Source organism: Rattus norvegicus, chromosome 6 (genome assembly GCF_036323735.1).
Source record: "Rattus norvegicus strain BN/NHsdMcwi chromosome 6, GRCr8, whole genome shotgun sequence".
NCBI classification, from domain to species: Eukaryota; Metazoa; Chordata; class Mammalia; order Rodentia; family Muridae; genus Rattus; species Rattus norvegicus.
Genome location: NC_086024.1, coordinates 31,989,436 through 32,011,397, shown reverse-complemented (window position 1 = coordinate 32,011,397; position 21,962 = coordinate 31,989,436). Strand labels below are relative to the sequence as shown.

At 40.6% G+C, this 21,962-nt stretch overlaps 1 protein-coding gene across 2 annotated transcripts in view; it reads left to right on the top strand.

Moving 5' to 3' along the window:
- Rab10 (RAB10, member RAS oncogene family) overlaps positions 1-21,962 on the top strand; it is a 64,697-nt gene that overhangs the window by 28,157 nt on the left and 14,578 nt on the right. For both annotated transcript variants that reach the window (XM_063262358.1, NM_017359.2), the window contains exons 2-5: positions 6,686-6,746; positions 14,620-14,758; positions 18,421-18,510; positions 19,078-19,179. In XM_063262358.1, the coding sequence (XP_063118428.1) occupies positions 6,686-6,746; positions 14,620-14,758; positions 18,421-18,510; positions 19,078-19,179 (392 nt within the window). The remainder of the gene's footprint in view (positions 1-6,685; positions 6,747-14,619; positions 14,759-18,420; positions 18,511-19,077; positions 19,180-21,962) is intronic.

Sequence of the window (21,962 nt, the reverse complement as noted above, 5' to 3'; positions counted from 1 at the left end):
AATTTTTCTTCATTTTAGAATTTTATTTTATATACATGGGTGTTTTCCTGCATATATGTCTGTGCACCATGTGCACGTGGTGTCTGTAATGGCCAGAAGAGAGGATGTTGAATCTCCTGGAACTCAAGTTAGAGACAGTTGTGAGTTGCTTTGTAGGTGCTGGGAGTTGGACCTCTCTCCTGGAAGAGAGTAGCCAGCGCTCTTAACCACTGAGGTGTCTCACTAACTCAACTGCTGAACTTTTAAAAGCAGTGATATTTGAAATCTTCCAGTTGTGATCACTACGGAGTAACTAATACACAACCAGTGTTCTAGCCATGAACAGCTAGGAAACTGGGTGAAGCCTGGGAAACAACTGCTCCCCGTGAAAAAGAAAAAATAGATTGAACCCTGTAATCTCCTCGGATTTCTGTCTGAAACTGGATTCCAGTGCATAGTTCAAGCAGACAAAGACCGTCTTCTCAGACCAAGGGAATAAAAAACAAAGTACAAACTGGACAGAAGCAGGAATTCATAGGGTTGACTAGCATGAAAGATTAAAGAGTGAGATACAGAAGTCTTCAGAAGAGTCTCTTTCTGTCTTTGGCTGACATTGGGTGAGGCTCATGGGCTGGGCAGGTAGCAGCTCTGAAGAAATTGGTGGAAGGTATTGGCACTCCTAGGTTGGGAGACAGTCTAGTTTGTAATTTGGTAAGGAGATCCTTATCACTAAGGATAAAGTAATCTGAGAAAAGACCACTTTAGCCCCTAAAGGTGAGAAGGGTAGAGAAAAGAAAAAGGGGCCTGATAAGCCTTCAAAAGATTAAGCTAGCTGGTAGTTTAGTGGTAAAGTACTTCCACTCCATGCAAGAGGCAATGGATTGTATTCTCTGTCACAAAGTAAGCAGATTAAGCCAGTTTTCGATTATCTGCCATAAAGGCAGAACCCGTAATTTAAAAGTCCATATGTCATTATTGGCGGGTCTGGTGGTACACACATGCAACTCTAGTATTTGGTAGGTAGAAAGCAGAAGCATCAAGAATTCAAGCCAGCCTTGACTTTAGTAGAGTTCAGAGCCAGCCTGGGCTATGTGAGACTCTGAGACAGGAGAAATCTTGAGCATTAAGAGTGACCTGGGCTACTCTGCATAGTAAGTTTAAGGCCTGCCTGTACTGTGAGAATTTTTTTCTAAAATTAAAGGTTTACATATTTATTCATCAGCAAAGTATATAAAGTAACTTTCCAATCCCATATTATTACTAGATGGATAAAGAGATGGGAAAATAAGACCTGTAATTAGGGAGGTTATTTGACAGATCCAGAGGTGAGAAAGATAAAGTAGTTAAAGGAAAGCTTGATTGGGACATTGTTGAAAGGGATAGGAAAAAAGACCTAGTGAAACTTCAAGAATGGAAAGAGACAGGGTCAGAAATGAAAAGTTCACTCAGCGATCTCAAGAAAATTATGCTTTCTAGAAGAAAAAGAAAGAAAGAATAATAGAAACTATTTACACAGAAGCACAGGTCAACAAACAAAAACCAGGCAGTTGAGCCTCAGTGATGTGTTAGACAGCATTACCTGGTCTAATATACAGTAATTGGGATCCAGAAAAAAGGTGGGTCCAGGGCATCCATTCTGACTTTGGTGTTCATACATAAAGGTAGGTGAAACATTCATACATAGGAATTCATACATAGGAATGATATAAGCCACATGTGGTAGATACCTACAGGCTTAGCACTCAGGATGCTGTGGTAGTAGGATTTCAAGTTCAAGACCAGACTGGGCTAGGTAACAAGATCCTTCCTCAGAACCAAAACTTAATAAAGTAGGGTAGGGTAGGGTGGGTAAAATAAGAAAAAACATTTATTAATTTTTTTTATCAGAAATAATATAAGCCTAGGAAATCATCTTTAATCGTCACACAAATGAATAACATAAAGGATAAGTAAACAGTTATAGGATTCTGAGCAGCACCAATAGAATGTATATATAATTACAAAATGTGTTATTAGGTTAGTTTATACTAGAAGCTGCATAATATCACAGTTGCTGTCTGGAGAAGTTGAGAAAAGTAGTAGCTACTTGATTTAGAAAGCTGGGTATGTTTGTGCGTGCGTGTACACACACACAGAGAGAGACAGAGACAGAGACAAAGAAACCAGGTTCTCTGAAGAACTTGAAGATTTTAGAGTTAGGGTAAGAAAAATAAAAGGTGGTGATGATTCTAGATTATATGATGCCCAAAACAAAGAAGTACTTAGAAATGGATAGATAGGAAAGGGCACTAGAGCAAAGCTGAAGGGACATTTACTGGCCAACTGAAATGAGACAATACTCCTGGGTTGTAATGAGTAGAATATAATATCTATGAGTCCATATTGGTGAGCAGTTGAAGGAATAAGTGAATAGGTACAAAGAACAAATCTCAAAGAATTTTAGTAGTGTAAACGGGATGAAAGAGAAAGCGGCAGAGCAGGTCATACTTTCTGCTCGGTTCTCCACTCCCAAGCCTTGGCCCGTGTCCTCCAGGCCCTTTGCTGAACTACTGATGTTTGTCACTTAGTGTCTTTCCCAGGAAGAAGCTCTAGTGCTTAGTTTTAGGGAATAAATATTTTACTGTTAGCGTTTTTATAATTAAGTGTGCGTGAAGAATGTAGTGCATATCAGGCATGTGGCACACTCCTTTAATTCCAGCTGAGGGAGACAGAGGCCAGAGAATCGCTGAGAGTTCAAGGCCTATGTAGTCTACATAGTGATTTCAAGGGTGGCCATGGCTACATAGTGGGACCCTGTTTCAAAATAAATAAATAAATAAAATGCAGTGCATGTTAGTATTAATGCTACTGTTGCTGGTAGTTTTTATTTTAATACTTTTTTAAAAATGGTAGGATTGAAACAAAGGCTGTACAGTGGGCATATATATACTCTGCAAGGAAAGCATGTCTCCCACCTTATTTCCTTACTTACAGTGTAGAAATAAATAGTAAGGTAGAGTAGGACTGTTCAGAGCATTTATTTAATGGGGTAATTCAGGCAAAGAACAGTGCTAAGCACACTGAAATGTTGACTAAGCTGAAAGGACACTTAAACTTTGATATAGTATCAAGACACTTGTTTGCATGTACATATGGATTTTAAAAAGTTTATATTAGAAAATGACACTTTAAAAATACTATTAATGTACTGTTCTTGAAAGAACTGAGACTAAAACCTAGTTTCTTAAGTGCTAGACCAGGAGATGTTTAAAAGTGTCTGTATTAGATTCTTAATTACTCTCAGAGATGCTTGGTTTTTACTAGATTAAAAACCTCAACTGTTGACAATGGATCTGAAAGCTGATAAGCTTTAGCTCTCTGGAGTGTATTACATGGGTGAGCCTACGTTGACCATTGCACAACCCAGTGCCGGGAGGCTGCAGTGAGTCTGCAGTGAGTCTTCTTGCCACTGGATGGCGCTTGTGTGACATTTACGTGAAATAGGGTTGGTTCTTTTTAAAACAAAACAAAGTAAAACAGATTCTCACAGTGTGCAGGGGATTGGGCTTGAATGTACATTGAGCCCATGCCCCTGACTCCCTAGCAATGGTATGATTGGCATGTGCCACTGTATGCAGCTCAGGGGCATTTTCTGATGTTTCTCTCTTGAGCAGCTGATACTGATACATGTTTACTGTATTAAAGGAAACACTGTTTTAAGCTGAGTCTCAGGAATCATCAAAAAGTAGAAATCCTGTTCATGTTTTTATGTAAGCAAAGATTGTTGTCAGGTATCGATGAGTGGATCAAATCCAGTATTTGTCATCAGCAGATGACAGGATTACAGGAGAATCTGACCATTCCTATTGACAGAATCTTAGACAGTGATTGAATAGGTCTTCTATCTTCTCTAAGCAGCTGAGCTAGTTAATTATTTTGTTCTGGTCCCTAAATTTAAAAAAGAATATTATTGGGGCTGGAGAGATGGCTCAGGGGTTAAGAGCACTGACTGCTCTTACAGAGGACCTGAGTTCAATTCCCAGCAACCACATGGTGGCTCACAACCATCTGTAATGGGATCTGATGCCTTCTTCTGGTGTGTCTGAAGACAGCTACAGTGTACTTATAATAAATAAATAGATAGATAGATAGATAGATAGATAGATAGATAGATAGATAGATAGTTAAAAATATTATTTTGTATGCATGCATGTATGTCTTTTTTGTTGTTATTGTTGTTTTTTGCCTGCATGTATGTATGCCACCACTTATGTGCCAAGAAGGCATTGGGTTCTCTGGGTTGTGAGCTGCTGTTCGGATTGTTGTGAATCAAACCCTGGTCTTCTGCAAGAGCAACAAGTACTCTTAACTGCTCAGCCAATTCTTTGTCTTGCCCCCTATATTTTTTTTCTTTCTTTTTTTTTTTTTTTTTTCCGGAGCTGGGGACCGAACCCAGGGCCTTGCACTTGCTAGGCAAGCGCTCTACCACTGAGCTAAATCCCCAACCCCTTGCCCCCTATATTTTATCCTAAGATTTTCTGCTTAATTTTCCATGCTTAGCTGGGCATATGGGAGTATAAAAAAGTAGATGTTATATAACAAAAGTATTTACTTAGGAAAAAGTTAAGCTGGGCTTGGGGATTTAGCTCAGCGGTAGAGCACTTGCCTAGAGAGCACAAGGCCCTGGGTTTGTTCCCCAGCTCCGGAAAAAAAAGAAAAAAAAGAAAAAAAAAAAAAAGGAAAAAGTTAAGCTATACAATTGTGTCCATAGCTGTGTGTGGAGGCACTTGGGAGACAGAGATAGAAGGATAGAGAGTTTGAGGCTAGTGTGAGCTTTACATAGCCAGATCCTATATCAAAACAAAGTGGATGTTTGTGATTAAAAAGGAACACTGTATGGGGCTGGGGATTTAGCTCAGTGGTAGAGCGCTTACCTAGGAAGCGCAAGGCCCTGGGTTCAGTCCCCAGCTCCGAAAAAAAGAACCAAAAAAAAAAAAAAAAAAAGGAACATTGTAGCGGCCATGTAAGAAACATGGGTATCTTTGTTTGACACTTTACAGTGTTAGAGAGAGTGTACTTGCACGTATGCATCCTTGGTTAACCAAATTTTTAATTTTGGCTAATATAGTAGATACAACAACAAATTCTTACCTTATGCCCACTTTATTTTGCCTTTCTCAGACATTTTTGGCTCTTCATTCTGTTACTAGATTCTGTATTTCTTGTAACTTAAAACAATTATTTTCAGGAACATATTTTAAAAATTAATTTTTTAAAATTTTATGTGAATTAGTGTTTTTCCTGCATGTATGTCTATGTGAGGTTGTTGGATCTTCTGGAGTTTGAGTTACAGACGTGTGTGACATATGGGTGCTAGGAATTGAACCCAGGTCCTGTGGAAGAACATTCAGTACTTTTTAACTGCTGAACCATCTCTCCAGCCCCCTAAACTGGGTTCCTGTTATGGAACATGAGAATTTAACACCACATTATATTCTTGGCACCTCATTATTCCCCTTTCAGATAGTAACAGCACATTTTGGTTAAGTGCTTGGCCAAGTCCTGTACTGTAGTTGCGTTTCTTTCTTGGTTATCTTTAGTTTATGTCCCTTCATTTTTATAGTCACCTAGGTTTTCAGGTACTCTCCTTTAATTCAAACAGAATCAACAGACCTTGTTTTTTCATAGAATGTATTGCTATTTTCTCTTCTATCAACCGCCCCTAGACCCAGTAGACATCCCTCTTCCTCCTTTTCTTCTTCCTCTTTTTTCTTTTAAAGAGTTGGTCTCATGTGGCTCCAACTGATCCTCAGTTTGCCTTGAAACTGAGCTAACCTGCCTCCTGGGTTAGTGTAGGGTTGATAGTGTGAGGTACCTCTCTTCAAAATAACTTCTCACTGTTTTCCAGGCCAATTTGACCCATTCTTTTCAACACTGTTAGTGATTTACATGCTTATTTGAGGAAGGGGCATGCATGTGGAGGTCAGAGGACTACTTGTGGCGTGCGGTTTTCTCCTTCCACTGTCTGGGCTCCAGGGAAGGAGTCTAGGTTCTCAGGCTTAGCAGAAAGTATTGTCGCTGGAGGAGCTCTCTCACAAACCCTTTGATATTTTTGAGACAGGATCTCACTGAACCTGGAGTATACTGAAAGGCTAGATTTGCTGGCTGGCAAATTCAGAGATGAGAGTGCTTATGCAACCCCCATTTTACTGACTGAGCCATCTTACGAGCCTGTGTCTCACAAAATTTTAGTTTGATTTTCCCCATAATTTTTGTTATTTCTTCTATGACTCATGAATTTCAGAATGTTTTGCAATTTTCCTATATAGTGTTTTGTTACTGACTTTGATTTAATTTGTGGGATCAGAATACATTGTGGTACATGTTCCTTCTATACTGTAAGAAAGAGTGTAGAGTCCCAGCATTGGGGAGGCAAAGGCAAATAGATCTCCATGAGTTGGAGGCTAGCCTGGTCTAAACATATCAAGTTCTAGACCAGTTAAAGACTACAAAGTTAGAGTTTGTCTTTAAAAAAAAAAAAAAAAAAAGTGCAGGGTAGAGTGAGTAGGGGGTTTTTTGTCTATATTTAAATTTTTTTTAAAGGAATAGGCATTAAGATCTCCAACTAAAATATTAAGTATTTAAATTTTTAAGTATTTTGACATTCGAAAAATTGGTTGTTGGCCAAGTAAATCAGCAATTACAGTTTACCTTCCCTGTGTTACAGGAATAGACTTTAAGATCAAAACAGTGGAACTACAAGGAAAGAAGATCAAGCTACAGATATGGTGAGTTTACTTCCTCCTGTGTTGGTGCCAGGTGCTTACAGTTTACAGTGAGACTCTCCTATGCCATTTGTTTAGTGTCTTCTAGACTGCCCTTCCTAAACAAGCAACCTGTGACCTGTTAGGAAGTGAAAATTAGTGCCATCAACTTCACAGTCCATAATGTTTATGCCTGAACTAAAAATAACTGTCTCAGTAGTGTCCAAAGCACACGGCTTCACCCACCATGTACACTGAGGGGAGAGACACTGCTTTGACTCCTTGGAATGCAGCACTCCTTCTAGAGTGTGCCATTGGCAATAATAGTATTTTACAGCATTCTCTCAGCTGTACATCTTTTATTTTATGCAAGGTAAATTCTGCTTCTGCCTCATTGTTTTAGTAACCCGATCATAACTAATTAAACTGGTAAAAAATGTTAATAGCATAGGAAAACTGGCACTTTTTTTTGAAAACAGGAAAAAAGCGAAAATAGGCTTACAAGTATATGTTATGGTTCAAAAGGGGGAATTAAAAAGTGTGCAGTGTTTAATTGCTCTTCAGATATTTAATACCAATTTTTCTTTTGGGTTGAATCTAGAGCACTAGATTAGACTTGGACCGTGTGTGTGAGACATTCTAAAAGTAACATCACTAACAATAGGCATCTTTTTCCCTTAGCAAAGGGTAACCCTTAGAGGTAGTGAGGCAGGAAGCTTTTCTCTTGGTTTGAAGTTGTCAGAGAGACAGTGCAGTGCTTAAAAGCAAGACCTTCTCCTACAGAGGACCCAAGTTCAGTTCCCATCACCTACATCAGGCAGCTCACAACCACCTGTAACTCTAGCTCTAGGGAATTTTGAACTGCAGGCATCTACATGTATGTGCACATGAGAGCGCGCTCACACACACGCACACGCAGGCGCACACACACACACACACACACACACACACACACACACCACCATCATCATCATTATCACATCATGTTGCTCATTGCCTTAGTTGCTGGAAGCTAGTTAGCGCATTGAGAATCCATGTATTGTAGCATTCCAGGTCAAGCCACGCCTGATGGCATATGTTTGTAATCTCAGTTTGGGGGACGTGGAGACAGGATGATTAGGAACTCAAGGCTCTGTTCTACCATGTTTTATAAAACATAAGGTATGGTTATATTGAGAAGTACAAATGTAAGCCAGGTGCTGGTTAATCCCAGCACTCAGGAGGCAGAGCAGGTGGATCTCTGAGTTTGAGGCCAGCCTGGTCTACAGAGTTCGAGAACAGCCAGGGCTACAGAGAAACCCTGTCTCAAAAAACAAAAACCAAACAGAAAAGTATAAATGTATGAAGTATGCAAATTAAAATGGGACACAGAAAACTTTAAAAAGTTTACCTGGGTTATTCTATCAGAAATGAGAGGCTATAAATAGGTGTTATGGTTCTGAAAAATGAAGACAAATTTTAAAAAACAAGCCCAGTTAGATGGCTAAATAGGGAAAGGCGATTGCCACCAAACCTGACAACCTGAATTTGACCCTCAGAGTCCACGTGGTAAAAGGCAGTGCCTGGCTTCCCAGATAGTGTCTTCTGATCTCCACATATGTACCTTGGCATGTATGTGCCTCCCTCCAAAATAAGAAAACAAATTTTTTGTTTTTAAAGATTTTATTTATTCATTTAATGTCTCTGAGTACACTACAGCTATCTTCAGACACACCAGAAGAGGGCATCAGATCCCATGACAGATGGTTGTGAGCCTCTGTGTGGTTGCTGGGAATTGAACTCAGGACCTCTGGGAGAGCAATCAGTGCTCTTAACCACTGAGCCATCTCTCCAGCCCAGAAAACAAGTTTTTAATAAATCAAGTAACAGAGAATAGTTGATTAAAACAAATTTCTATGAACACAAAATGATGATTACCCTTTGGGGGAGGCATTAGGACTTCAATCTCTTTGACATTGATGTCGTGTAGCTAACCAACATAATGTAAACCTGTAGGTATCGTGATGTAGGCCTAGCTAAGTGTGTGGCTTTCCTTCTTAGTAGAAAACTTAAGATTTTAACTCTGAAACGTGTATAATTTGCTAATTGTGTGATGTGAATGAATAGGGAAGGGGAAGCAGGAAGTGTTGGTGGTATTACGTAGTGGAGTCAAGTTTCTTAGGCTACCTATACTATAGTGAGGCACTAATCTGACACCATGTAGGAGACTTGAAACTTTCTCTAAAGGAGTGGACTTACTGGTCAGTTTATACCACCTCAGACAAGACCCCTAAAAGCAACCCAACTGGCCTGTGTTCCTCTATGTTGAGGAAGGCCTTTGGCACTTTTGGCTTTTGTTTTGTGGTGCTGAGGGTCAAGACAAGAAGGAACAGTTTTAAATAATGGGGTGATAGAAGGCCTCAGAGAGTAAGGAAAATACTTCAGTATATGGGGAACTGTTCTAGGAAGAGAAGAATGTGGGAGTTTGCAGACAAGCAGGGGTAAATGGGGAGGCTGTGTCTTCAAAAACCAAATGAAGGAGCTGGAGAGATGGCTCAGGGGTTAAGAGCACTGACTGCTCTTCCAGAGGTCCTGAGTTCAAATCCCAGCAACCACATGGTGGCTCACAGCCATCTGTAATAGGATCTGGTGCCCTCTTCTGGTGCATCTCAAAACAGCTACACTCTACTCATATAAGTAAAAATTAGGGGCTGGGGATTTAGCTCAGTGGTAGAGCGCTTACCTAGGAAGCGCAAGGCCCTGGGTTCGGTCCCCAGCTCCGAAAAAAAGAACCAAAAAAAAAAAAAAAAACCAAATGAAGAAACTATGTAATACACAACGATGTTTGTAGTCACATGTTTTATTTTCAGTATTCTTTTTTTCATTAATTTATTTATTGACTTTACACTATGATCACTGCCCATCTCCTCATAGTCCCCTATCTCTATTATTCTTTTTTTTTTTTTTTTTTTCAGAGCTGGGGACCGAACCCAGGGCCTTGCGCTTCCTAAGCAAGCGCTCTACCACTGAGCTAAATCCCCAACCCCTTATCTCTATTATTCTTAATATTTTTTATACTAACAATCAGAACAAGGAGTCTTACGAAAAATAATTACTCAAGTATCCTCTCCTTTCAACTTCTAGGGGGAAAAGTAATTTCTTCTGAGTTGCCCAATATTTCCTCTCCCTTCTTGCCTTGGCTGTCAAGGTTTTCAGTTAAATTCTACAAATGAATCAAAACAAAGGAGTTGAATAATAATCTAATTTTTTCTCATTTCCAACTTTCTGTTTATCTCCTGTTATTTTCCTGTATTTAGTTATAAAGTGCTTCAAAGCCTGTATGATTAACGTGAGAGACATGAACTAGTGCTGAGGTGAGACCATTACCTCTTGGTAGAGAGTGAGGCTACCAGTGCAGTCACAGTGACCAAAACTTCCTTGCAAAAGACTCAGGATGATGGGCGTGTTGGCCGGCAAAATAACTCAGTAGTTGACAGAGGCTAATGGAGCCCTCCACACCCTGACCAACGTAACTGTTATGGTTCATTTTGGAGGTGGAGGCAGCCTTGACCCTGTCTGCTTGTCATTATGAGTGTGCTCCTGCACTGGCACACTTAGGGGCCAGGGAGCTGGCTCAGTGGTTAAGATTTTGCTGTACAAATAAGACCAGAGTTAGGATCCCTAGAACTACATAAATACTGGGAGGGTGGTGGTATTGGCCTGAAATTCTAGAGGAGAGATCCTCAAAGCAAACTGGCTATTGAGACTAGCTGTATCAGCAAGCTCCAAGGTTGCTTAGGAGACCCTACCCTGTCTTGATGAAAAGTATGGACCAGCAATCAAGCTCTGATCTTGACATCAGTCTTGGGCATCCATATGTAGACATGCACACCACAGACACACGAAAATGGAAAAAGAAAAAACGAGAACCCCTCACCCTTGAAGGTAACCCCAAGAAAAACTGAATGGACTTCAGGGATCTTTCTCCTCCAGGGTCTTGATTTCCTTGGTCCTGTCATGGCCTTCATGAGTTCTGTAGCCAGTCACTGCTGTGAATCCTCCCTGTGCCCTCTTCTAATATGGTGTGCATGCAAAGTGCCCATATACATAGAATACAGTTTAAATACATTTTAAAAATAAGCAAAAGACATTAATGCATTTTTTCAAAAATTTGTTTACATGGTCAATAAATACTTTTAAGATGTCCAACATTGTCATCAAGCAGAAATGATACATACATACCCTAAGACCACAATGATACCACTTCAACTTCTCTAGGATGGCTATAATCAAAAAGCCAGTAACATGTTGTAAGGACTTACCAACTTGTGTAACTCTCATCTATTCCTGGTAGTAATGTAGAGTAATTCAGACCTTTTGCGTTAGTCTGGCCTTTGCTCCAAACGTCAATCACAGGACTGGAGAAATGGCTCAACTGTTAAGAGTGGTTGATGCTCTTTCAAAGGACTTAAGTTCAGTTCCCAGCACCCACATCAGGTGACTCACAAGTAGTTGTGTATAACTCCACCTCCAGAGGATCTCTATTCACCGCCTTGGGCAACACTTGAAGATCATTTTAGTTGGATGGTAGGGGCATGCCTGTAACTGCAACATTTGTGAAGCTGAGGTCGGAGGATTGTGAGATTAGCCTAAGACACATGAAACCAGTTCTCTATAATCCTGGTCTACTGTTTGTGATCCTACTTAGTGATTAAGATAATAGAGAAAAGAATGGCTGCTGAATTGAAGACAAGGTTATTGGTAGTCTTTTGAAACACAGTCTCTCTGGATTTAATAAAAAGAATATGACTAGAGCTGGCTGAGGGGCTTGGAATACAGTATGTAGCTCAGTGTGTAGAAAATATGCTTAAGCCAAGTGGGGTTCTGCTTAAATGACCCTGCTTAGGTCAACCCTCAGCAAACACACCCCTGCCCACCCCTCTGAGTTAATTGACAAAGATTTATGAAGAAACAGTGACTACAGTCTTTATAGATGTTTGCTGAGGGGAGGAGTGGGTAGGATATATCTCAGTGGTAGAAATCTTGTTAGACATACTTAAACATACTTAAAGCCATGAACTCAGTTTTTAACACTGTTAAAAAAGCATTTGCTAAGAGGTACTTTTGTTTTAAACAGACAAAAGCTTCTAAAATTATGTAGACCAGAATAGTTAACAATTTTAACAAAGTACACTAAGAAGAATTAGCCACATGATTTAAAAGCATTTAACAGCAGTAAACCAAGACAGTGTGATAAAAAGGAAGCCACAGACACATAGAGTATTAAAACAGAATAAAGGGATCCAGGAAGCTGGTTCAGTGAATAAAGGGGCTTGCCACCAAGCCACAACTGAATTTGATCCCTTGACCCACAAGGAAGGAGAGTACCAACCCCTGCAAGTGGCTCTGTTACCTCTACACATATACCGTGATGCACACATGTCCATCTATGTGCCCTCGGCATAGAAGAGGGTATCAGATTTCCTAGAACTGCAGTTAAAGGAGCCTCCTGGGTCCTCTACAAGAGCAGCATGCTCCTAACTACTGCTGATCCATGTTGCCAGCCCCAGCGTGTAGAAAGCATGCAGAGAACTATTTATATAAAAAATAAGGGAAAGGCAAAAGAGTGAAATCTGAGGGGCTGAGGGGGAGCCTGTTTCTATACATTATAGCTTTAGGAGACCTCATATTTATTATAAGCATCAGTACTATAGCCGGGAAGATATCCATGTATTCTAACCCTATGCCTGCCTACTACCTAGCAACATGTCCCTTTACCTGCTATTTTAGCCTTGCCATGGCTGCTCCTGCGCCATCAGCGTCCTCGGGGTGATTCCCCTGGCAACCTGCCCATGGCAATCCTCACTCTCTCTGGTCGTTTTCCTCTATCCAGCTATGGCTAATCATCTCTTTATTAACCAATCAGAAGTGATAGAACACAATTTTTATACAACATTGAGACAGGAGATGCTTGGCAATGTAACCAGATCTCTGTGCACAGAAATCAGCATCTGAACACAGTGCATAAAACTATCCCCAACATAGCACTAATATCCAGCCTTGGTTTTGCTTTTATGCTACCATTGATATGTTTGGATTACTTTTTTTTTTTTTTTTTTTTTTTTTTTTTTTTTTTTTTTTTTTGGTTCTTTTTTTTCGGAGCTGGGGACCGAACCCAGGGCCTTGCGCTTCCTAGGTAAGCGCTCTACCACTGAGCTAAATCCCCAGCCCCTGGATTACTTTTATGGGCTAAGCATGGTGGTGCACACCTTTAATCCCAGTAATTGGAAGGCAAGACAGGAGAAATCTCTTAAGTTTAAGGTCATCCTAGTCTGCATAGCAAAGTCCAGGCCAGCCAGGACTAAGTAATGAAGTCTTGTCTCAACAGAACAGAGTGGAGGGGAGGTAATAGCTCTTTTTTTTTTTTTTTAAGGTTTTTTTAATTTATTTTTTTAAGATTTTATTTTATTGTATGAGTACACTGTTGCTGCCTTCAGACACACCAGAAGAGGTCATCAGATGTCATTACAGATGGTTGTGAGCCACCATGTGGTTGTTGGGATTTGAACTCAGGACCTCAGGAAGAGCAGTCGGTGCTCTTAACCACTGAGCCATCTCTCCAGCCCGGTAATAGCTCTTTTAAGAACACACAACTTGGGGTTGGGGATTTAGCTCGGTGGTAGAGCGCTTGCCTAGTAAGCGCAAGGCCCTGGGTTCGGTCCCCAACTCCAGAAAAAAAAGGAAAAAAAAAAAAAAAAGAACACATGACTTTTGTTCCAGCACTTAAGAAGCAGAGGCAGATGGATATCTGTGAGTTCAAGGCCAGACTGGTCTACAGAGTGAGTTTCCAGGACAGCTGGGACTATAATATGAAACTGCCCTCCCCAAACAAACAAATACATAAATAATTTTTAAAATTGCTTTTACAAAAAAAGGCAGGCACTGGATCTGATTCCCTCTTCTTGTCTCTGAAAGGCACCAGGCAGTCATGTGATACATATGTATTCATACATATTACACATTAAAGTAAAAATACGATAAAGATACAGAGAGGTGGGGGAGGGGACTGGAGAGATGGCTCAGTAATTGGATTAAGAGCACTGGCTTCTCTTCCAGTGGACCCCGGTTCAATTCATAACACCCTCATGGCAGCTCACAGCTATCTATAACTTGAGTACAAGAGGGATCTGATGCCCTCTTCTGGCTTCCATGGACACAAGACACAGGTGTGGCACATAGACATGCTTGTAGGCAAAACACTCACATACAGAGAAGTAAAAATAATTTTTAAAAAAAATTTAAAAACAGGAGGTGGAAGTGTGGGGAGGTGAGGGTGTAGCACAGTGATAGGGGTCCTTGGCCAGCATGTGCAAGACCAGAGGGCAGTCTGCATGAGCGGGTTAAGAATAAACAGTTATCTTTACAGTTTTTATAAATGATCCTAAAAGTTGTGATCTTTAAATGATCTAAAAATTTCACGTGGTTTTGTGTTGTTACCTTATGGAATTAAGAATGTGAATAAAATGGATCCAGGAGTTTTTATATGGCTTGTGGATATTTACTAAATAATTCCAAAACATTTTTTGTCAGCTCTTACTATTTTTCCTTTCAGCTCAGTATGAGTAGGTCATTAATTTCCTCCAACTGTGAAGTGTGGAGTTTATAATAATAATTTCCTTTTTGGTTCCTGTGATGCTGTTACTGTGGAGGCTGATGCAAGAGATATTAATGAGTTCAAGTTTTCTTAGTTTGAGCTTAGCTTGTCTCAAATAAAGGAGTTAAATGAGCGCTTGTTCTGTTTTCCTTTGTGGTAAATAGTGAATTTTAAAGTATATTTTTACTACTATTCTATCTTGTTCTTTATTTGAAGTGTTGTGATATTAAAGTGCTTAATACAATTATTGATGGTCTATTTCAGGGACACAGCAGGCCAGGAACGATTTCACACCATCACAACCTCCTACTACAGAGGAGCAATGGGCATCATGCTAGTGTATGACATCACCAACGGTAAAAGTTTTGAAAACATCAGCAAGTGGCTTAGAAACATAGATGAGGTAAGACATAGCAGGAGCTTGTGCCTTCCCTCCCTAAACATCTGAGTAGTTTATCTTAAAAATTTATTCAATAAGTCTATATATTTAAGATAATAAAAATTACCAGTGGTTTTCATGAGTCTTTTCTCTAAATGAATTCTCAGTGAATTTTTATTGAGCTATTAAAAAAGGTTTTTAATTAGTAGTTATAGAGTCATATTGCTCCAGACTTTTGAAATGTTTAGTATTAAGACCCTGCCTGTCAGGGCATACATGTAGGGTCAGAAGACAACCTCGTAGAGTCTGTTGTCTCGTTACACTTTTGTATGGCTTTAGGAATGCGGTTCATGTCCCCAGGCGACACAGCAAGCACCCTGAACCACTGGACCATTTCATGCCTTGAGCTCTGTATACTCTGAGTGATAAATAGGTGATTGCGAGTGTCATCTGTTCTGTGGGCGGCCTTCTTGTTGTCTTTTGAGAGGTCTCATATATTTCAGGCTGGCTTTGAACTCGCTTAGGATAACTTCTAATCCTTTTGCCTCTTCCAGTTATGTGTTGCTAGGGATTGAGCCCAGGGCTTCCTGTACACTGGGCAAGCAGTCTCCCAACTGAGCTGTCTCCCAATCCTTCTCACTGTTTGGTAGCAGAAAAGAAAAATGAGGGTGGCTAATGGATCATCAGTTGAGGAATCGGCGCCGTATCCCAGAGTATGGTAGAGGCTCTGCCAGGCTCGAGAGTCAAGAGTGCCGTGCAGTTAGCAAAGTTTACTGTGATTGCCTGTGAAGAGAGGTTGTTTCTTCTGTGTGAAGACATTCCCAATAAGATTTTTAAAATAATAGTGACCTATGCTTAAGGTCTTGGCATATTTGAGCTTCATGTATGGCCTTCCTCCTTTCCCAGATATTAGCTTGTAATTTTCTGGAAATTTTATTGCTTAAACTTCATTTATAGTGGAAATGTCCCTTAGCTCTCTCCACAGTGCTTGTGATGTGTGGTTTTACTTGACAAGTCTGTAATCCTATCTCATGTGCTTCAGAAATCACCCTGTGATGTTGCTTACAGAAAAAAATGGCAGAAACAGGTGGAAGGTTCCTTAGAATAAAGTAATTTAAAAGCCATCCAAAAATCCCAGGCATGGTGATGATGCCCAGCACTTGGGAGGCAGGAGCAGGCAGGTCTCTCTGAGTTCAAGGCCACCAAAGCTGTATAGTGAGAACTTGTCCTTAAAAAAGAAGCCACAAACCATGTATAACAGTTGCTAAGATGCTTAACTGAGACTCTCGACATCATGCTAACAGTTAGCTATGCACAATCCTTTCTTCAGGTGCCTCATTTCTATTAACTTCTGTGCTTAAATGTGTTAAAATCTCTTTTTTTTTTTTTTTCTTTTTTTCGGAGCTGGGGACCGAACCCAGGGCTTTGCACTTCCTAGGCAAGCGCTCTACCACTGAGCTAAATCAGCTAAATCCCCAACCCGTGTTAAAATCTCTTAATGAACTTCAACTCCGTTTCACACATTTCACACTGACTTGTCCCCAGATTCTCTATTTTAAAAGACTTATTTTTACTTATGTGAGTGCACCTATATGAACAAATACCACATCTTTGGGGGTGCCTCTAATGTCAGAAGAGAGTATCAGATAACCCTGAAGCAGGAGTTCTATGTGGTTGTGTTTGACTGCTGTGGGTGCTGGGAACTAAACTTGTGCACTCTGGAAGACCAGTGAGTGTTCTTAGCTGCTGAGCCTTCTTTCTAGCCCAGAGGTGAGAGAAGCTGTTTTTGCCAGGTTATGCTGAAATTCTAACGAATGAAGAGTTTTAATGCTGTTTTGACTTTGCAGAGAAGCAAGGGTCAGTTATTCATTAGGTACTTTTCTTTTCCTTAGTTTTAGCATAGGCAGATCTCTTGCTTCATATAAAAGGGATAATGATTAGGAACAAAGGCCGAGCCAAGATCATAACTATTCAAAGATTTCCCACACCAGTAGGAATGTTTGACTAAATAAGAAGTATGTCCTTGTGTGTTGCCACTGTTGGTGGCAGGCTAGTACACTGTACTGTGAGGAGCCAGGTCCACGCCCAAGTTTCTTGGGGTGTGTGTGTGTGTGTGTGTGTGTGTGTGTGTGTGTGTGTGTGTGTGTGTGTACGCACATACACTCACTGTGTAGACCTGGCTGGCTTTGACATTAGTAGGGATCTCACCTGCCTCTATCTTCTGAGTGCTGAGATGAAAGTCATGTACTACTACACCCAGCCTCCAGTTTAGACATTGGTGGAAATTCTATCCTAGTCCTTAGTTAAAGTTTATGAAATTATTTCTTTAAACTCATCAGTTTAGGGGTTGGGGATTTAGCTCAGTGGTAGAGCGCTTGCCTATCAAGCGCAAGGCCCTGGGTTCGGTCCCCAGCTCCGGAAAAAAAAAAAAGAAAAAAAGAAAACTCATCAGTTTAGTGGTTTTGGGGGTAGGGTTTGTTTTGTTTTGTTGATTTTCTTTTGGTTTGTTTTGGGGTTTTTTTGGGTGTTTGTTTTGGGTGTTTGTTTTTTAGGTAGGTTTCTGTAGCTTAGACTAGCCTGAAAGCCATTATATATATAGACCAAGACGGCCTTGATCTTGTGGCAATCCTCCTGCCTCCACCTTCAGAATCCTGGAATTTTGAGTTTGTCTTTAACTAATTTAGATGAGTTTGAGATCTCCTTATAGCAGTGTAGCTACTAGGGATGACAAGGGCTCTGTCTTAAGGTGTGTATATACATGGTATATCACCACAGTCTGGTCAGCCTGAATTAGATATGTGTAAGTGATCTGTTTTCAGATACTACCTGTATATAACATTTGGAGTGGATCTGTCTTAGGGATTGTATGCCTTTTGCTAGGTGGTTTATGAATTTTAGGCCTTTTTTTTTAAAGATATATTTATTTATTTTGTGTATATGAGTACACTGTAAATTCAGACACACCAGAAGAGGGCATCAGATTCCATTACAGATGGCTGTGAGCCACCATGTGGTTGCTGGGGATTGAACTCAGGACCTCTGAAAGAGCAGTCAGTGCTCTTAACCACTGAGACATCTCTCCAGCCCGAATTTTAGGTCTTAACAAGGCTAGTAAGATAGCTTAGCAGTTGAAGTGTGTGCTGTGCACACATGAGAACTAGGTTCATTCATTCATTTCTCTAGCAACCATAAAAAAATCAGGTGTGGCAGTGTAGGATTTTATTGTTTATTAGTTTGAGTGTTTAGCTGGCTTGTCTGTGCACTACTTGTATGCAGTACTTGTAGAGGCCACAAGAGCGCATCAGATCCCCTGGAACTGAAGTTACAAACAGTTGTAAGCTACTATGTGGGTTCTTAGAATTGAACCCAGGTCTTCTGGAAGAGCTGTCAGTGCTCTTAACCACTGAACCATCTCTCCAGCCCATGTGTAGGCTTGTGATACCTGCTCTGGGAGGTAGAGACCGGGAACCCCAGGACTCACCCATTGGTCATCCAGTCTAGCCAGTCGATGGTTCCAAATCCAATGAGGGACCCATGTGTGGGTCTGTGTCCCTGCACTTACACATATACCACATGCACAGCTACATAGAAAACATGTGAATTTAAGAAACATACTATCATATTTAGAAAATATTAAGTAATCATTCATGTTAGTGTGCAACAGTAATAATCTTTTCCTGTTTCAGCATGCCAATGAAGATGTGGAAAGGATGTTACTAGGGAACAAGTGTGACATGGACGACAAGAGAGTTGTACCGAAAGGCAAAGGAGAGCAGGTACGTGTGAGCAGAGTGAGCTCCCATGACAGTGGCAGGGGTCTGCCTGCTGGGACAGTAGTGCCACCCCACTGAGCAGCCCTACTGGGGTCTTCGAAAAGTGCTTATGGAAACACAGCTTACCCTGGAAGAGACTTTCCCACTGTGTCACTGACATCTGTGCCTGGTATTTGCTAGCTTTATGTAAGCCCAGTAAGAGAAATGTGTCAGCAGCTGTTATTTTAATCTTAGAACTTTAATATGTCAGTTATTAAGATTCTGAAGTTTGTAACTGATAGACTGTTACGGGCAAGCAGAAATTGGGTGTATCATGCTGAGCTTCTAATGTAAGGACAACATATCTGATGTAGGCTATCTCAAATAAACGCTTGCGATAGGTAGGGAGAGGGTTGTTTTTATTACCTACCTTTCTTTTTAAGATCTTGACTCCTTAAAATGGTCTGTCACGTTCTAGTTGACACCACCACTACTTTTGGCGTACCATAATTGTTTTCCTCTAACATGTTACCGCCATAGTTGGCTGCCCACATTTGGCAGTTGCATAACATTTTTTTTCTTCTATTGTAGATTGCAAGGGAGCATGGTATTAGGTTTTTTGAGACTAGTGCAAAAGCAAATATAAACATCGAAAAGGCGTTCCTCACATTAGCTGAAGACATCCTCCGAAAGGTAAGTTCCTTATGCAGCAACACTTCTAAATCATTTTGTCCTTTTGTTGGTGGTAGTGGTAGTTTTTGGTTTGCATATACCTTTGGCTGGCCTGCAACTCTTGATTTTCCTGTCCTAGCCTTCTGTATGCTGGGATTGTCCCACCACCCTGTTCTTTGTCTCCTTAAATACAGTAACTACATAGAAAATCTTCAGTTTTGATGCTGTTGTTCCTAAAATATTGTCAATAACTGATCCTCCAGAATAAAGAAAGGAGCCTGTAGCTAGATGGCTAGGAAAGTGGTAGGTACTCACATTTGTCTCTGTTTATACTGCACCCCTTGACCTCAGCTCCCCACATCTGTTTGAATGTGTGATGTTGGTGGCCAAACCTGCAAAAAAGAAGTGAAATTGGAGCTGAGGGCATAGATTATTGGTTCTCAGCCTATGGGTTGTGACCCCTTTGGGGATCAAAGGACCCTTTCACAGGGATTGCATATCACATATCCTGCATATTAGATACTTATATTTTTAACAGCAGCAAAATTACAGTTATGAAGTAGCAATGAAAATAATTTTATGGTTGGGGTCACCACAACATGAGGAACTATACTAAAGGGTCACAGCATTAGGAAGATTGAGAGCCACTGGTAGAGATCATTGGTAGAATGATTGATTGCCTAGTATGTGGGAAATCCTAAGTTCAGTCTTTGAAAGAATGAGGGAAATTTAGTGTGCGTAAAGACAGGAAGGCCATTTATAGTATATTGAGCAATGAAAAACAGGTTGGAGACAAGTGTGAGGACATATTTCTACAACCCATCACTTAGGAAGATGATGCAGGTTCATTGTATATTGAGGCCAGCTTGCCAAAGAGAGATCCTGTCTCACATTAAAAAAAAAATAAATGGGGGCTGGGGATTTAGCTCAGTGGTAGAGCGCTTACCTAGGAAGTGCAAGGCCCTGGGTTCGGTCCCCAGCTCCGGAAAAAAAAAAAGAAAGAAAGAAAGATCATGTGAAAGAGTGTGGTTTCATCTAAAAAGTGTATGGTACCAAATGTGTAACACAGAGAGTTATATATAGCAAAGGTTGTTCTGGAAAGGGAGATTCTCTTAAAAATCTCTATATTATGTAAACATTTTAAAGTACTGTTTTTGCTTTTTAAGTATTAATTGGGCTGAGAAATCAGGTCAATGCCAGAACACTTGGTTACTGTACCTGAGCCTCTGGGTTCTATGCTAGTTTAGTCTACATAGTTCCGTACCAGCCAGAGATGCAACAAGATAGACTGTCTCAGAGAAGAAAGGAACTTATAGCCCTTTATACATGAAAATGTCATGGAAACCCACTTCATTAGATAATCTGTTTCAGTGACGGAAAGACTTTGAAGTGAAGTACATTATTAGCACACACTTTGAATTCCAGCACTGGGATGGTTGAGGCAGAACTACATACTGAGACCAAGATTAGCCTGTGGACCATAGCGGGATCCTTGGGATCCTTTCCTTAAAAACAAAAACAAGCCACTGAGCATAGTGGTATACACATATGTGGATTTCTTTTCTTTTTTTTTATATTTTTTTTATTTATTTGAGTACACTGCAGCTGTCCATAAGCCACCATGTAGTTGCTGGGAATTGAACTCAGGACCTCAGAAAGAGCAGTCAGTGCTCTTAACCGCTGAGCCATTTCTCCAGCCACCCCCGCTCCCAATTCCCACCACCACCACCACCACCACCCCCCCCCCCCCATGTATGTGGATTTCTACGAAAGGCTAACTGGGTCTACATAGTGAGTTCCAAGTCAGCCAAACCTACATACAGAGTGAGACCCTGTCTCAAAGTAAGAAAATAATAATAATAATCTTCACAAATTTAAAGAAGCTCTTGTTTCCTTTTCTGTTGGGTTAGAGTCTCTTTCCTGGCTGAACTGACCTCAGTTAAGTTAGAGAAAGACAGATTGTGAGAGGCCATGAATAAATTTGAATCCCACTTACCCAGGAGCTGTAAGTTCCTGGAGAAAGTGAGTTCTTGTTGTGTTTTCTTGATGTGGGCCTTATTTGAGCTGTTACTTGCTTTTTGTGTTTTCCTTAAAATCTGTCTAAAGAGCAAAGGCCATAATCAGGCAAGCTCACGGGTGTGGGGGACTTCATCCTGTTAGTGTAGATTGAGCTTGCTCCCTAACATTTACAGGGACGGATCTATCTTGAGGCAGCGAGAGTAGGCCAGACAAGAATCTCACTTCAGGTTTACCAGCCTTTCTGAGGACTGCCTAGGTTTTCAGAACATTGTGGTATTTTCCTTGTTCTGCCAAAGGCCTTTTAAATTGTTTCCATGAAAGTTAGGTTGTCAGTCACCATAGCCTTTACAGTTCTAGTTGTGATATTCTAAGATTTATGTTCAGAATAATGTCGGACAAGTGTAGAGTGACAGTGCAGAAATTCACCTGAGAGTAAAACAGTCAATGTTTTGGTGTGTCCCAAGTTTCCTGCCCACAGGAATTAGATAACTCATTTTGTCCCTCCCCTTCCACCTACTCGTGGTTGAGATGGCCCTTTCTAAAGCTTTGGCACAGTGATACAAACCAGTCTGAAAAGGCAAATATCTGAACAGAGAAAGGCGCTTGGGGTCTCTAATATAAGACATGGCCTAACAGTGGCTTTTTGTAAGTTATAAATTGCAAGGTTTTATTTGGCGGGGGCAGGGTTTGCAGAAGCTGCAGAGCACACAAACTCAGTCACTGAGCTTATTACAACAGGCATTTAACCCGCTGAACTCTCTCACCAGCCTTTCAAAACAAGGCAC